The sequence below is a fragment of the Mugil cephalus genome, chromosome 14 (genome assembly GCF_022458985.1).
Source record: "Mugil cephalus isolate CIBA_MC_2020 chromosome 14, CIBA_Mcephalus_1.1, whole genome shotgun sequence".
Classification (NCBI taxonomy): domain Eukaryota; kingdom Metazoa; phylum Chordata; class Actinopteri; order Mugiliformes; family Mugilidae; genus Mugil; species Mugil cephalus.
The window spans coordinates 13,401,316-13,416,909 of record NC_061783.1 but is presented as its reverse complement, the minus strand read 5'-3'; the positions used below and the strand labels follow the sequence as shown (position 1 = coordinate 13,416,909).

General features: G+C 42.5%; 1 protein-coding gene across 2 annotated transcripts; it reads right to left on the bottom strand.

Moving 5' to 3' along the window:
• Window positions 1-74: 74 nt before the first annotated feature.
• Window positions 75-13,869, bottom strand: laptm4b (lysosomal protein transmembrane 4 beta). 2 transcript variants are annotated; one of them, XM_047604361.1, is made up of 8 exons: window positions 13,560-13,869; window positions 10,893-11,010; window positions 9,131-9,204; window positions 8,919-9,041; window positions 8,673-8,771; window positions 5,222-5,317; window positions 4,860-4,890; window positions 75-1,985 (listed from the first exon to the last, which is right to left on the bottom strand). In XM_047604361.1, the coding sequence occupies exons 1-8, from the start codon at window positions 13,650-13,652 to the stop codon at window positions 1,966-1,968; spliced, it is 654 nt and encodes a 217-aa protein (XP_047460317.1). In that variant the 5' UTR covers window positions 13,653-13,869; the 3' UTR covers window positions 75-1,965. The 2 variants fall into 2 exon arrangements, with proteins under 2 accessions (XP_047460317.1, XP_047460316.1); XM_047604360.1 differs by lacking the exon at window positions 4,860-4,890 and having other exon boundaries at window positions 13,560-13,866.
• Between the last annotated feature and the right edge of the window lie 1,725 nt (window positions 13,870-15,594).

Genomic DNA, 15,594 nt, shown 5'->3' with positions numbered 1-15,594 from the left:
AATCTTAACCAGAGTCAATAAAACCTTTAAAACCTTCTAAAACCACCCAATAATAATGACTCGGTGTATAAATCCACGGTTTGAATTAGCTTTTTATTATTCTGAATTGAAGACATGACATGAGCTCATGCAGATCCAACAAGAGGAGAGAGCAGAACAGTCTCGCGGTGACAAACACAAAGAGCCGTCCACTGGTCGACGTACTGTGCAAACCTTAAAAGAAAAACACAACGAAATCTGCAGCTCTCAAAACAGACCACACGAACACGACTACACCGATTCACAGTTGAGAAGCTCGTATCATCCACACAGACGTCATGTTACAACCCCTCAGCTACGGACTAACACGGCAAAGATGACTAAAACACGAATACATCTTTTTCTCAGTGAGCTCACGCTGACTTTAAAGTGCAATTTTATTTTCAGCTCTGTTGGATTTGCAGAAGCGGGGGTCGCGATTCACACGGGGGACGAGGATGGAGGGGCAGACGAATGGCTACAGCATCAACTACAGCATCAGTATCAAATAGAGTCGAACTACTTCATGTGTTTCCAGGTTGAATGAGTCGGTGAATGCTCTGTTGCATAGTCTGAATGAACGTTTCTGTCGGTACAAAGAGTAAGATTATTTGCTCTATAGTCATCTGTCACAAATTTCCTTCCTTTGCACAGTTCAGCTACTTTCATGTGGTGTTTATCTACTTTTCTGTGCTACTAAACGGAGCTAAAAAAAAACCTGCTTTAGATTCTCATTTGATGTTCATTTTAAAAAGGTCACCAGCCCCCAGAAATACCTCATCACGATTTCACGGCGCGTGTGTAAACAAACATGTAACAAATGTGTCTACATGTGTCTACAAAGGACCTGGGAGTTACATCATAAGGTCACAAGCAGACGAGCGCGCTCACAAAAAAACATGTACAGAGTCTCTGCGTGTGCGGCAGCACGTCGCGCAGGCTTTGCGAGAAAATGCCCTCAGTCCAGCTAAGTTAGCTCAACTAAAAAGATCCGATTAAACGCCGCGATCCACGTTATAGAAATAAAGACACAGTCGATGCAGTCTCAACATTTTCACGCTCTACTTTTCGTGTGTATTGCCTCTCTGGATGCGGACCTGTAGTGTGTGAACGTGTAAATCACAACTAGGACGAGCAGGAAGGCAAACAGGAATAACGGGAGAAAAGAGTACAGGTTTACGTGGAGCGCGGCTACAAAAGGAAGACGTTATCGGTCGAGGAACCTTTTACAATGTGGTTTCCAGCAGGACAAACTACATCGTGATGTTTCATCACAACAGGACAGCCTTTCGCTTTTCCTTTTCTCCCACTGTTATACAAAAAAGTCATACAAAAATACCACGACATTACATTCAATGAAGAAAATTTTGTCAATTTCTTGGAAAAAAAAGTGCTTCCGTTTAGCTGATAATGTATGTCGCTTCCCATCTCTCTGTTGCTATATCTCTTCAGGTAGTTTCTAGACAAAAACCACGAGGGTAGTTCACAGTATTGGGGGGTGGGTTGGGGGGACAGTTTTCACTCAAAAAAAAGTCGGGTCGGGTCAGAGTGTTCAGGGAACAGCAGCTGTACACAGGGAGGGCTGGCGGAAAGTTGCTGTGATAAAGTCCCCGGAAGGAGAACAGCGGAGACGAGAGGGACGACAATAAGTCACAACGAGTAACGGCGACAGACGGGGGAAGACTTGGTTAGTGGTGGCTCTGGCTCGGGGTCGGCCTAATCTCGTCTAAAGCTGGCAGGAGCCAAAGCTGAAGTCTAAGACGCAGTTTCGTCTCGTTTTTTTTTTTCAACACGTTGCCGCCAGCGATGGGGTCCTAGTGTTTGAGGAAAGTGTAGAAGGTGTTCGGGGGGGGTTCATGTGCGGCATATAATCCAGCAGCAAGGGGTGAGCCTCACGCCTCCATGTACTGGGGAGGGGGGTCCTTGGGCGGGATGGCCACAGCCTCCTCATATGGTGGCAGCAGAACCTGAAATGAAACCAAAGGATCAAGATTTAGTGCTGGACAGAACCGATTCATTTTAGTAGTGCACCCAATGAACTAGCAGGTGGGGGTACTCATGCATCACCACAGCTCTCAATGTAAGTGCTCACTGAGACACTGGAGGGCTTTTCAGCCTCTACGCAGGGAGACATTTCACTCAGCTTCACTAACAGAAAATATTCCATACTTCACTACATTACGCAGTAACCAGGGAGTGATTTCTGACTCAGCTCTGCTACGCCGCTGTTCTCTCCCTTTATTCGGTCCCTATAGAAGGCATGACTAGCTGAAAGGGTGACATTCACACACATCCCTCTTCTCTAGGGGCCACAGTGTTTCCCCCCTCCTCCCTCTTTCTCTCACTCTCTACCAGAGGTCTTTCTCTGCAAATGGTGTTATAAAACCAGCGCTGCTGCTAATTCACTGAGGGAGAGAGAATATGCTCCGAGGGGATGAAGTTTGTGAAACAGCCAGGGAGGCCCGGCGAACACATCACAGGGAGGATTTGAAATGAGGCAGACAAGCACAGTATTATGTAACATGTCCAGAAGAAGAGAGGAGGATGGACAGAGATATATAGAGGAGAGGAAAAAAAACAGAAAGAGAGGAAGGGAGAGAGAGAGATGTCCCTGTTGCATTTTAATGGCATTTATATAAAAGCACGACGGACAAGCAGCTGGGTACTTGATGTCCGAGGCTTTAAAAAGCCATTTAGACACACTGCTGGCTTTCTAATAGTAAAAATAGATGGAGCGCTCCATTGTGTGATGAAAGGGAATGCAGATGATGATGATAAACCCACGGAGTCTCTATTCAGTCCTGTATCACAGCTGTTAAACTTGTAGATGTGCCACAAATATGTGTTGCACTTAAGTACGACTTGTTCCCTCATTCTCCTCTAATTAAAATTCGCTCAGCTTGCGCCGTGGCATTCACTTTGACCCAGTTGCCTCAGCTGTGTGCTTCATTTTGTTTGGTTTTTAATTTCTCAGTGCCCTTTTTTTCTGAAATAACATTTCATTTTTTTATTATACGTGTATCTTTATCTATACAGTTTATGTCTCCAGTAAGATAACAAATGATTATCGCCTTTTCGCACTACTACTGTAGGTGTCCCTCGGGGTATGATCCTTGGGCCTTTGTTATTTTCACTATACATAAGATGTGTGTCCAGACCTTAATCTGATCTCACACTGTGGCCAACACAATAAGATACAGCCTGCAAAATTTAAACAAATCAGGCCTTTCATCTCATCCGATTCTGCTAGATCTTATCTCCACTGCATGATCTTCTCGCATAGCGAATACTGTTTTGTGATATGGTTGTTTGCTGGTGCCATCACAACAAAACCTATTCAACAACTGTATAAAAGAGCTATAAACCTCGCACCACTGTCCAGTTCGTGTAAAGTACGGTTTGCTGAGTTTTGAGAATCTTAAAACTTTTAAATACAGCTGTCTCATCTATAAAACCCTCGATGTGAGGTCTAAATCCAACATATTTACATGACGTCATGTATTTCACCGATTGTTCATTAATGTGCACTGTCCTCGTCAAATAAACAATAAAAGATAAGATTTGTTTTTACTGGGTGATTTTTAGGTCACGGTAGCTATTAATTCTAAATATGTTGTCTTGTGGGAAAGAACACAACTTGTTTGCGTCCCTGTCTGTCCTCCATATTATGTGCAATGGACAAAGTCTGGCATACATCCAATAATTGCTGAAAGGCCATATGATACACAATATGACGGCGGACCCTGCTGGATTAGCTCCTGAGCGTACAGTGTGTCTCATAAGGCGAGTAACGTCAGCGCTGCGAAGCGGGTCCGCGGCAGCACAAGGACAAAGTGACAGACAGATGAAGTGTTGTGTACTGAGACGAGAGCGGCTATGAGACAGATTAATGTCTTATGTATCAGCATGGAGGATTACTGACGGACAAATGGAAACCGTGACCATGGCAAAGCCTCTCAAACACCCTGAGTCAACGCTGAGGGGGTCAAGTAGGATGGACGAGCAGATCGCACCTCAGGGCGACATACAGCTCCTACTGTACACACCGTCACTGCCCCGACGGTCTCAACTGCCCTACAAATACACTGAACTCCTTACTGTGTTTGCTACTCTACTAGTAACCACAGCATAACATATTTATATGCATATTTATAGGCGGCTATACAAGTACTAATCACTGTATCATTTATAATAGATATGTGTAGGATTTTAATATTAGTAAACAATATAGTTTTTTGGACAAAATGTCTATGTTCCCATTTCTAATTTGTCCATCAAATCCCACTGGTTAAAATACTACACATACCATCTTCACCTATTACAATTATAGGAAGTACAGGACATAAGCTAAATACTCTTGTAACTTTTAAGTTACTGAACCACACAAACCTCAACCCCTCGGAAACAGAAGAGAATCGTCTAATGTTGTTTAGGGATGGACCGATTATGAAACAAATGTTTTGGTTTCAGTGTTGTTTATTCCTCCGTTTTTGACAGGGAAGCAAATTAAAAAATAACTCCAACTGAACAGATAGAGGTTTTGGTGACTGTCTCACTTTCTTTTAATGAGCACAAATGTAATCATAAAGGATTATTCAGAAGGCAAGAAAAACAACGTGAAAATCAACAAAATAACAAACCTTCATAAAAGCTCTAAAATGAATTATAAATAATGAATAATTACAAATCCCATTTGTTTTAATAGCTGTTTTTCCTCCTGAGTGAGAGGATGAGGTCAGTGCGGTTCTTAGGTGGTTACATTTCACACAAATAAAGATCTATTTATCACTAAGTACAAATCAGATTACAAACAGTACACCATACACTTCTAAAATCCTTACCTCGTACATTTAGCGGCGTCAGCTCATTGAACTGCAATACACGTAAAAGTGAATAAAGCCTATATCTTAGCACTAATAAATCAATCCTTCCTCATGTTGAGGCTAGATTTTCACTTTAGATAAATAGATAGATGGATGTTTATTTATCCCGTGGGAAATTCGTAATAGAGTGATGAAAGTAACGTCCACTGCCTTAATCTGAACCATTTTCTAGCTAATATGATGAACTGAGGGCTTCTAAGCCGAAAGAGAAATAAAAAATCAATGTAGTGCAAACGCAATTATATTATGATGTGACAGTGGAGGAGGGATTGTCAGTGTGTCCTTGAGGCTCGAGTGGGAGGTGGATATGGGGGACTCACCGTGGTGTCGTTGGTGGTGACATAAACCAGGACCTCCGTTGTGCCCCTGCCACTCACGTATCTGTAGCAGTTCCACACACAGCCAATCAGGTAGGCCTGTCCCCAGGAGGTAGAGAAAAAAAAGAAAAAAAGACCTTTAGTAACACTGCCTACACTTTTCATTATTACTCTCTGTGAGCTCATCTGTTCGTCAAGGTTAGGGATGATGACGGCACTGATGGAGAACACGATTTACCAACTGTTGTCGTTAGCACCGAGCCAGGCGACACGTTCAACTGTGTAAAACGAATGAGGGATTTATGTGTGGACACTCTCTTCTGCTTCTGCCTCCGCCATTTTACCAGAAGCTATTTATCAGGCATCTCTTGCTTCAGTGAACCTGTGCCTGCACTGAGGGTTAGGTTTGTCCGACTTGGCAAAAGAAAAGGAGGTCTATTGTGTGTGTGTGTGAGTAGCCTGCTGAGTCGGTGCCTCTGCCAGGAGCAACCAACTAGGAGGCCAAGCAATAGTGCTAGCCAATCATTTCACCGTCTGCTGAGTGGACCTCCTGACTGCGCAACACAAGTGTTGGGTCAGCTCAACCAATACACATCATTCGTTTGAAATGTGAAAATAAGGCTGTGCAGCCTTTTTTAAAGGTTATGTTAGTTACATTTTCTTCCAGTGATTTGGGATTTTGTCCTGCTGAGTTAAAACAGTCGGCTTGTGCACTCATTTTTACAGTGTTACGACCTCAGAGTTACATCATACATCGGAGCTTAGCTTTTTTTCTACAGGTGTACCTCGAAGCAAGGTTCAAAAGCTTGTGAAGATCATTTTGCATCAGGGCTGCTGTTTGCTGGGCTGACTTTTACTCGCTATACCCGTCTCCGTTTTTAATCATCAACTCTTTGTCCATTTACATTTCCTTCTCTGCTGCATCTTCAGCTCTCTCCAATCTCTCCAGCTCCCTCCTCTTCCCATCTGTGTCATTTAAGCCAAGTGCAGTCAAGTGGAGGATGTTGGCTTCAGCGGGAACTTTAGCAGGTGCTCGCTCTGTTCCGAGAGCCGACTGTGAAACTGCGATCTGGCACTTTTCCAGGGCGCTCAACTGTCAGGGGCCAATATACACTAGACTGCATGAGCAACCCATTTACAGTGGGGGAAATAAGTATTTGATCCCCTGCTGAATTTGTAAGTTTGCCCACTTCCATAGAAATGATCAGACTCTGGTTTTTATGGTTGTTTACTGGTTATGGGTATAGACAGAATATCAGTCGAAAATGCATAAAAAACACACAATCTAAAAGTTATAAATTTTTATGTATTTTATTAAGGGAAATAAGTATTTGATCCCCAAGCACAACACAAGTCAGTACTTTGTAGAGAAACCTTTGTTGGCAAGCACAGCGATGAGACGTTTCTTGTAGTTGGTCACCAGGTTTGCACACAGCGCAGGAGGGATTTTGGCCCATTCATCTTTACAGACAGTCTCTAAATCCTTCAAGTTTCTTGGCTGCCTCTTGGAAACTCGGAGCTTCAGCTCCCTCCACAGGTTTTCGATCGGGTTAAGGTCTGGAGACTGACTAGGCCACTCCATGACCTTAATATGCTTCTTCTTGAGCCACTCCTTTGTTGTCCTGGCAGTATGTTTTGGGTCATTGTCATGTTGGAAAACCCACCCACGAGGCATCTTCAGTGTTCTTGCTGAGGAAAGAAGGTTTTTGTCCAAGATGTTACAGTACATGGCTGCATTCATTGGCCCCATAATGCGGTGAAGTTGCCCTGTACCCTTTGCTGAAAAACAGCCCCAAAACATGATGTTTCCACCTCCATGCTTAACCGTGGGTATGGTGTTCTTTGGGTCATACTCACGTTTTTTCATCCTCCAAACACGGCGGGTCGAGTTAATGCCAAATAGCTCAACTTTGGTTTCGTCAGACCACAGCACTTTCTCCCAAGCCTTCTCTGAGTCATTTAGATGTTCACTGGCAAACTTAAGGTGGGCCTGTACATGTGCCTTCTTGAGCAGGGGGACCTTGCGGGCACTGCAAGAGTTCAATCCATAACGGCGCAGTGTGTTGCCAACTGTTTTCTTGGTGACGGAGGTCCCAACTGCTTCCAGATCATTAACAAGCTCCTGCCGTGTTGTTTTAGGCTGCTCCCTCACCTTTCTCATCATCATCCTCACTCCATGAGGCGAGATTTTGCGGGGAGCTCCAGACCGAGGACAGTTGATGGTCCTTTTATGGGTCTTCCACTTGCGAATAATGGCACCAATAGTTGTCACCTTCTCACCAAGCCTTTTGCTGATGGTTTTGTAACCTATACCAGCCTTGTGCAGGTCTACAATCTTGTCCCTGACATCTTTTGACAGCTCTTTGGTCTTGCCCATGGTGCTGTAGAAGTTGGAATGTAAGAAACTGATTCTTAGAGCAGGTGTGCTTTATATACATGACGAGTTAAGATCAGGAGTATTGGTAATTAGTTGACTGAGCACAGCTGTGTGCCACATGCGCACCAGCCAATCTGTAGGAGCCTGAATTCTAAGTGAATTGTTGGGGATCAAATACTTATTTCCCTTAATAAAATACATAACAATTTATAACTTTTAGATTGTGTGTTTTTTATGCATTTTCGATTGATATTCTGTCTATACCCATAACCAGTAAACAACCATAAAAACCAGAGTCTGATCATTTCTATGGAAGTGGGCAAACTTACAAATTCAGCAGGGGATCAAATACTTATTTCCCCCACTGTATAAAAATAAAGGCCACTATAGATTTAGCTTGGTAAGTGTCATCTTCACCGCTGACTTCCGGAGCAATAAGCAGTCCAACTGTCCAAAGTCCTCAACAACCGTCTCCTGCATGACATTTATAACTCTTCCAGCTGCAAGTCCAGCAGCCTGTCTTCCAGTGGCTGCTTCCTGTCATAGAACCCCAGCTCGGGCTTTGGATATCTGCCGAGAACATTTCTAATCTCGGCTTAGAGGAGAAACAACTTGATTTGATTGTACAGATGACTGCAGCTTCATGCCCCATCTCATCCAAGAGCCCCAGAGAATAGCTGCGCCTGGAGAACCGTTCATGCATTAAGGGAGAATTAGTTTGACGGGAGTTGGTTTCCTGTCGTCCCTGACCCGCTGCTCTCTGACTGCGCGATAATCTCATGAAGAGAACCGATAATGGGAATGTTCACACTGGTAGATTCATTACACATGCCGTATGGCTCACACGGTGACGAGATGAGCACAGCGTGAGACTTAATTGCTTTAATCGCACGATGAACAAATCTATATATATATAAAAAAAAAAGGGCAGTTTCACAGCAAATGTTCAGCGAGTGCGTGAAAATGTGAAGCAATGTGCTGAATATGTTTTCCTTTGAATGTCATTCAGATAAATGCTGAAGCAAATCTAAACAAACTGAGACAATCACCAGAGGAAGACAGTCTCTGCGGGCCTACCTTGAAGGAGAGGATGCAGCCAATGAAGAGGAGGACTGCAAAGACTAGGCACATGTTGTTGGTGGACATGATGTCCTCTTTGTAAGGGAATGTCCCGGGCTGGATGGGAGGGGGGTTTGGAGATATACAAACAAAACCAAAATCAGTGAGCATTATGAAATATACAAAAACTGCTTTCACTTACTGTCACTGTCTTTCATTAGTAAGAAAATGAACATATTTCCATAAAAATGAAATGGTGCTCACCAGCTGCTGGAGGTAGTCCTGTACCGTGTTGGGGTAAACCACCACACTAATGGCTACCAGCGTGTTAAGGGCAAAGTCGAAGATTTGGTAGCAGAAGAATGGAATGATCCAAGCAGCGTGTTGCTGTACGAGAAAGAATCAGATCACACCAAGAAAAATCAGTATCTTGAGTCTGAACCTGTGTTTGAATCACATTTGTTTTGCCCGCTCACCTTGTAAGCACCGTATGTCGCCATGCCACATATGAGAATCATGAGCAGGGATATCGCAGTGGCTATGCAAATATCTGCAGAGAGAAAAACAGTATGAGGACAGATTCAGAAGCATTTTCCTTTCCTTGACTGTTTCACATTCCCTGTAACATTGCTCTTTCTGTTATAGTTGGTCTTCTGTAGAGAGCACTGCATTATGGGTTGTTATTGGCTTTAATGCTGGTAAGCTAGCCAATGTTTTTCTTTCTGAGTCAGTCAGCCTTAAAAGTGTTTTGTTAGCAGAGTTTTACCTTCAGGGGTTTATGCAAGTTTCTGCAGCCACACAGGAAATATTGTCCTCATGGTCACATCTTTTCCTTTCAAAATGATCATATTACTTTTCATGATATGATGCTGGGAAGGTTTTAAGGCCTAAGACTGTGACCAATATTAAGGAACGCTGCTTCTTAATGCAACCCCTTCGTCAACAACGCCATCACGTGTCCACGCTTTACACCGCGTTTCAGTGAAGCTGAATTAACTAAACCTTGTGCAACCATCGAGAAAAACACCGTCTTCCATCACCAGGTATGAATGCAGTGATACATTAAACAATGACATCTGGATACAATATTCACACAGAGATCACATGTTAAAGTCACGTGTGATGCGGGGTAGTTATGACGATACATAAAAAAACAGATAAGTAGTTAGATAACCGCGCTATTTTTAGCGCTGAGATTTTCACACGAAACAACATCAACATGTGGGTAATTATTACGTAATCGGTGCTTAATTTGATTGAATGTCACAACCTGCTCACATTCACCCCGCTGTGAGAACACTGGCCACAGCACCTGAAAACATCTAATGATTATACTGGAGGGTAAGTTAATGAACTAAAAAAAAAAAAAGTAACGCCTTTGAACCAAAAAGTAACTACAACTACCACATGATACTGTGCGAAGGCCCATCAGCTGATCACACACTACGGAGCGACCGACACCTTCTCGTCTCTTCCATAGTTTCGTAGCCTTTGCCGCACACGCGCGCATTTGTGAGGGGGAGTCAGTCAAGATGGCCGATGTAATCCGATGGGGAATTAGAGCAGTCGTTTTTAATCAGAGAAGCCAGTGACGGCGTCTGCAACGTTCCAGAGGCGACTTTGATGATGATAGCTGCTGGAGGGGAAGCGCTGGAAATACACACGCACTCTGATTTGTTCTCTATGGTGCCTTGCTTACTCAGCCATGTCTGTGCTGAGAGCAGCGTTCTCGGGAAAGAAGTGGCGCAAAGAGGGGATATGTGATTCTACAGCTCCAGAAATACATGGGGAAAAACATGATTTCTTGCAGAAGGCTGAAATGCATCCAAATAATATTGCCACCGAACTGTGACACCTGACGTTGCTGTTTGGAAGTTTTGGTTGTTGTCATGAGTAACGTACACATAGTTATATTCTTTACAATTACACACATATGTGGTACTGTTTTAGTTGAGGGAAATAAAAATGAAACAACTTTTCCATTGTGGCTTTCAGAAACAAAGCCTTTCTGTAATAATAAGTGTTGAATTGGTGGGTTGAATGATCTGACAACATAAAAAATATTCATTTTAAAGCTGTAACTAACAACTATTTACAATCAGCTGACTATTTTCTCAGTTAATCAATTAGACAAATTAAGACCAAGTGTTGAAGATTCTGACAATGAAGTTTTGACGCTAATTTACATAACGATGGGGATGACAGACGCGTAACAATGAGGTGAATAGTTGCACTCACTTGCATCGTCCATGACGTCGATGTCTGTTCCCAGCTCGGAGCTGGTAAGGTGGTAACGGTACTGGATGGGGTCATTGAGAGCCGACAACAAGATGAGTAGAACCACTGCATTGATGAGCTGTGGGGGAAAGGAAACTCAGTATTAAGGGGCATCATGGAGTAACCCATTTCTGACATCTGCTTTAGATTATGACGCATGGTCGCCGGTCTATTGCAGGACCACTATTCACATTCACACCTAGGGTGGATTTAGGGTCACCAATTAACCTAACGAGCACGTCTTTGGAGGTGGGAGGAGGCCAGGGTACCTGGAGACAACCCACGCAGACACAGGGAGAACATGCAAACTCCACCCAGAAGCAAGTAGTATAAACTAAAAATAACTACAGGTGAGGAAAAGAATTTGTGTTTTTTCATTTAGCTATTCTTTCAGATATGACACAGTGGGGACAGATCTGTTGCTCATTTCTATTAATTAGCCGACAGATTATTATTCCAATAAAAAAAAAAACAAATAAATGTTTTCTGCAGTACTTTTATTGGAGTTGTCAGCATTCATCTAACTTTGGGTGGCTTAATCATCGAATCATCAAATTATTATTATTTTTTCAATTAGTCAATTAATAAAAAAATAAATGATTATACTATCTGCTTGTGACCTGATGAGGACATGATGACAACTGACCACCAACTAACAACTAACTAACAAAACAAATTGATTGCAATAGTCCAAATTGTCACTGAGCTGCAGCTCCAGTACTTATTAAGAGGGCAACAAGCGAGCGAACGCAGACTGTCCAAATAAAACAGCACCTTTATTTCCATCCTCCATACCAGCTGCAGAGTCGTCTCCACACACTTGGAAAAGGTCAGAATGGGCAGAGGTAATGGAGTGGATAAATAAAGCATCTATCTAATCTCTACTACTACATACTGGACACCCTGGAACAAATAAGGCAGGAGTGTCTGGATGACAGCGACATGGAAATACACATCTCTCAGTGAAGTAATGTGAACCAGTCACACTGGTGAATGCATCCTAACACTTTCTTTATTGTCAGAAAGTGAAAAGGAATTTCTATTATCGATTTGTTGAACAGTGACAGATTACGAATGTTCTTTTTGGAACAAGGAAATAACAGGAGTAAAAGTCCTGATTTCCCTGCCTTGGGGGAACCCTGGACATCACATTCTGCCAGCAGCTCTGACTGGACGGCCGGACACGAATCCTGTCGGGGTAGTTTCCAAAATCCCGCCGAACAGCGGGGGAGCCAAGAAAAACTGCAGTGTGTTACCCCCGCTGATCAGCCTGTTTAACCATCTGTCCAGCCAACACACACTCTGCCACTCCGAGTAACGCTCAGAAAGTAGGTGTACAGTTGCTTCGTGCACTGCGGATGTCACAGAGAGAAACCAAGCCAGAGACAACCTAACCAGCATTGCCTGTGTAAACCCATAGGAGGGCCCTGGACCAAGACTAGAAGTCTCTGGAGAGCGTTTTAGCTGCAGACTTGCTGCCGGGCTGTGACGGGCATATTAGCACTAACATGCAGCGTGACATTGAAGACCTAGGCACAATGGCACTCGTGGGATCATAACTACATACATGGACAAAAAAAAAAAGAACTGGGTGTAAGCAGGTGGATGAGACACTACTCTGGCCTGAGCTCCTTTTTCATCGAATGTAGGATGGAACAAGAGATCTGCAACCAGATGTCCCCGAGAAAGATCTGCTGCCAAAGCAGAAGTGGAAAAGCGCCAAAGGGGAGTCGACAGTCCAGTGTCAGTCAAACACTCAAACTGTGTTCTTGTGTACTTGTGAAACGTACCAAGTACTGCTCCAATCAAGTGTATGCAGCAGATCAATCAGAGTCCAAATAGAGTCCAAATATCCTGATGCGTACTTAAAATGAATGTCCGGTTTGTTGGGATGACATCTGGGACGCCTTGTGTGGACTTGGTATCCCAGAATGCATTGTGCAGGAGTCATCCTCACTTCAGAACCGGACATGTCAAGTATGAACTATCAAGTCCGGAATTTCGTTTATTTTGGTGAGGCGAGTGTGGAGTAAAGCTTTATAAAGTGTAAAGTAAAGTCCAAGCCTCAAAGGAGGAAGCCGAAAAGAAATAGAGCATGTTATGGAGGCATTTGCTGTTTTTTTTTTATGGGTTCCTTCCTTTGAGGAGGCTGTTGACTAGTAATAGGGTCAGTAAGAGAGAGACAGAGTGGGACCAACGCTTATTAAAGGTCAAGGATTTACCAGGATTATTGAACTATGTTTAAAACTTTGGGTTATCCCGTGGGCAAAATAACAAACAGAAAAAAGAAAAAAAAACTCAGGCAAACTATATTTAACCAGGTACAAATGTAGGACATGTTTAAGAAGGCAAAATATGTTAAAATGTGTCAAATAACGAATGTGTTTGATTAAAACTAGTTTAGCTGGAATTAAAAACTAGCCTTGAATGGAACCGTCGGGGAATTAAAAAGCTAACACGGTTGTGTGGATGTGTTACACCGATGGCATCCTGGAAAAAAAAAAAAAAAAAGAGGCAGTGGAAGTGGAAAAACAAAAGAAAAACAGCAGCTGAGAGCTAACTCAGCTACGGCTCTGAAACTCATCGCATACACCCCTCGTACATGCACACATAACATTTTCGACTCACCATATACCATATTCCCAGAATAATGGTGCCCGTCCGTACGTGGCAGCAGAGGCAGCAGCTCGTCGAGTACCACCGGTCCCACGGCGAAATCATCTTTAATCACACAAATTAATTTCCACGCTATTTCATGAATGCTGAAGAAATAATAATAAAAAACAAAACAAATAAAATAAAAATAACGATTGCTTTGATGCTGCGATGTCCGAGGAATGAAAACTAATGTGTGATAGACGCGGCGTCCTCGGTGCTGGGACAACAACATCCAGCGTATGTTTGGAGCAAGTGGACCTCCGGCAAACGGAGAGACGTTAATCTGGCTCATCCCGGAGTCACGTGACCACCGGGAGGATTTTGACCGAGATCAGAGGGATGGATGGAAAATACTCTATAACCACACTGAAATATGTCAGCTCAAAGCTCCCCTGATGGCCATGGTTTTACTTTTGTGTCAGCCAAATGAGAAAAGCATTTCACTTCCGTCCATTTACTGACAGTTTATTGGGAGATTCGGGTCTATAACTGTACGATAATATATGATAAAAAAGTAAGAGGTATAAACAGAAATAAATAGATATGCTGTGTAAGCCTCATTCCTGGGGTTACACAGAAACAGTGACCAAAAACGCCCTAAAGATAGCGTATGCTAATATTTCTTTTCACATAAATCACACATTTATCACATTTTTTACATAAATATTTTAATTCACTTCAGTCCTAATCCTAAATACCAAACGTTTGTTACATTTCTGACTTTATATGCCCTTTATAATCTACGTGCAAAGTGGAGTTTTTAGATTTTGGTGTATTTTTTATTTATTTATATTTAAAAAAAAAAAAAATGTTACGTTCAAAAACGGTAAAAAAAAAATATGCTAAAAATAGCATATGTTAATATTTTTTCATTATTTTTTTACGTGAAAAAAACGCTAAAATTTAAATATTTTCAATCATCTAAATGCAAAGATGCAAAGAGGATTTTTCACAGGGGGGTTATTAGAGGCTTGGCTACATATCAATGATTTTTTAGCAACATTGATTTTGATGAATCTTTGTTTTTGTTTTGTTTTTTGTAGTGCCAGATTTTCAAAAAAAAAAAAAAAAAAAAATGTTATGTTGTTATCACTAAGGGCAAACTGCAGCCTCCAAAATGAAAATATCAGCGTGACAGGGTACAATCAAGTCCACACTTTTACCTAACATGTTTAAAACCTAAGAGAGGGAAGTACTTCTCATGATTTGTCTATCTTTTGCAAGGATGAAATTACTGAATGGGCAAAAGGGGCCAGGGTGATCCAACAAAGCTCCACTCTTCACTATGTGGGAATTGGTTCGTGGTTGTGGTAAAGTTTTGAAGCGGGACCAGCACCCAAAATCGTTTTTATTGCCGCAAGATGCACATTGCTAACGGGTTTTATGAAACAACCACACAGAAAAATATAGGTCTGTTTGTTCCAGGCCATAAATGCAGCCTCTTAGAATGAATGGCCAAATTAGTGTATCATGTTTTATTCTTGAAAACATGACATATCCTCTGCCATAAAAGACACAAACCTAAATGGAATGGCTTTAGATTTGCTTTTATAATATTAGAATGAAAAAGTAGACTTCAATCTCATGTCAGTCTGTCTCTCTGTGTGCAGATGTCCCAGACCAAGCCTGACAGATGGGCCAGTGACCACAGCGCTAAGCTCTGGTGGGTGGACCGCATCATCGTCACATTAGGGGATTTTCTTCTCCTGCCATGACTTAATACTGTCCAGTCTGCCACCTCTTTAAAATGCCGCGACTCAACAGGAAGACAAAAGTCGTGTTCACATTTCCCTATTATTAAACACAGGCATTTATGTTATGCGTAGAGAGGGCTCTGACGTAATGACACGAATCACAAAGCCTTAATCTCTTTCTCCCACACTTACTAGAAGACAGTAAAAACCCTGGGATGGTATTTGGGGGAATGGACTCATTCGTTTGGCTGCATAATGCTGCTACGTGAGGCCTCTCGGACGCTGGAAAGATTAGGGAACGATTTTTATAG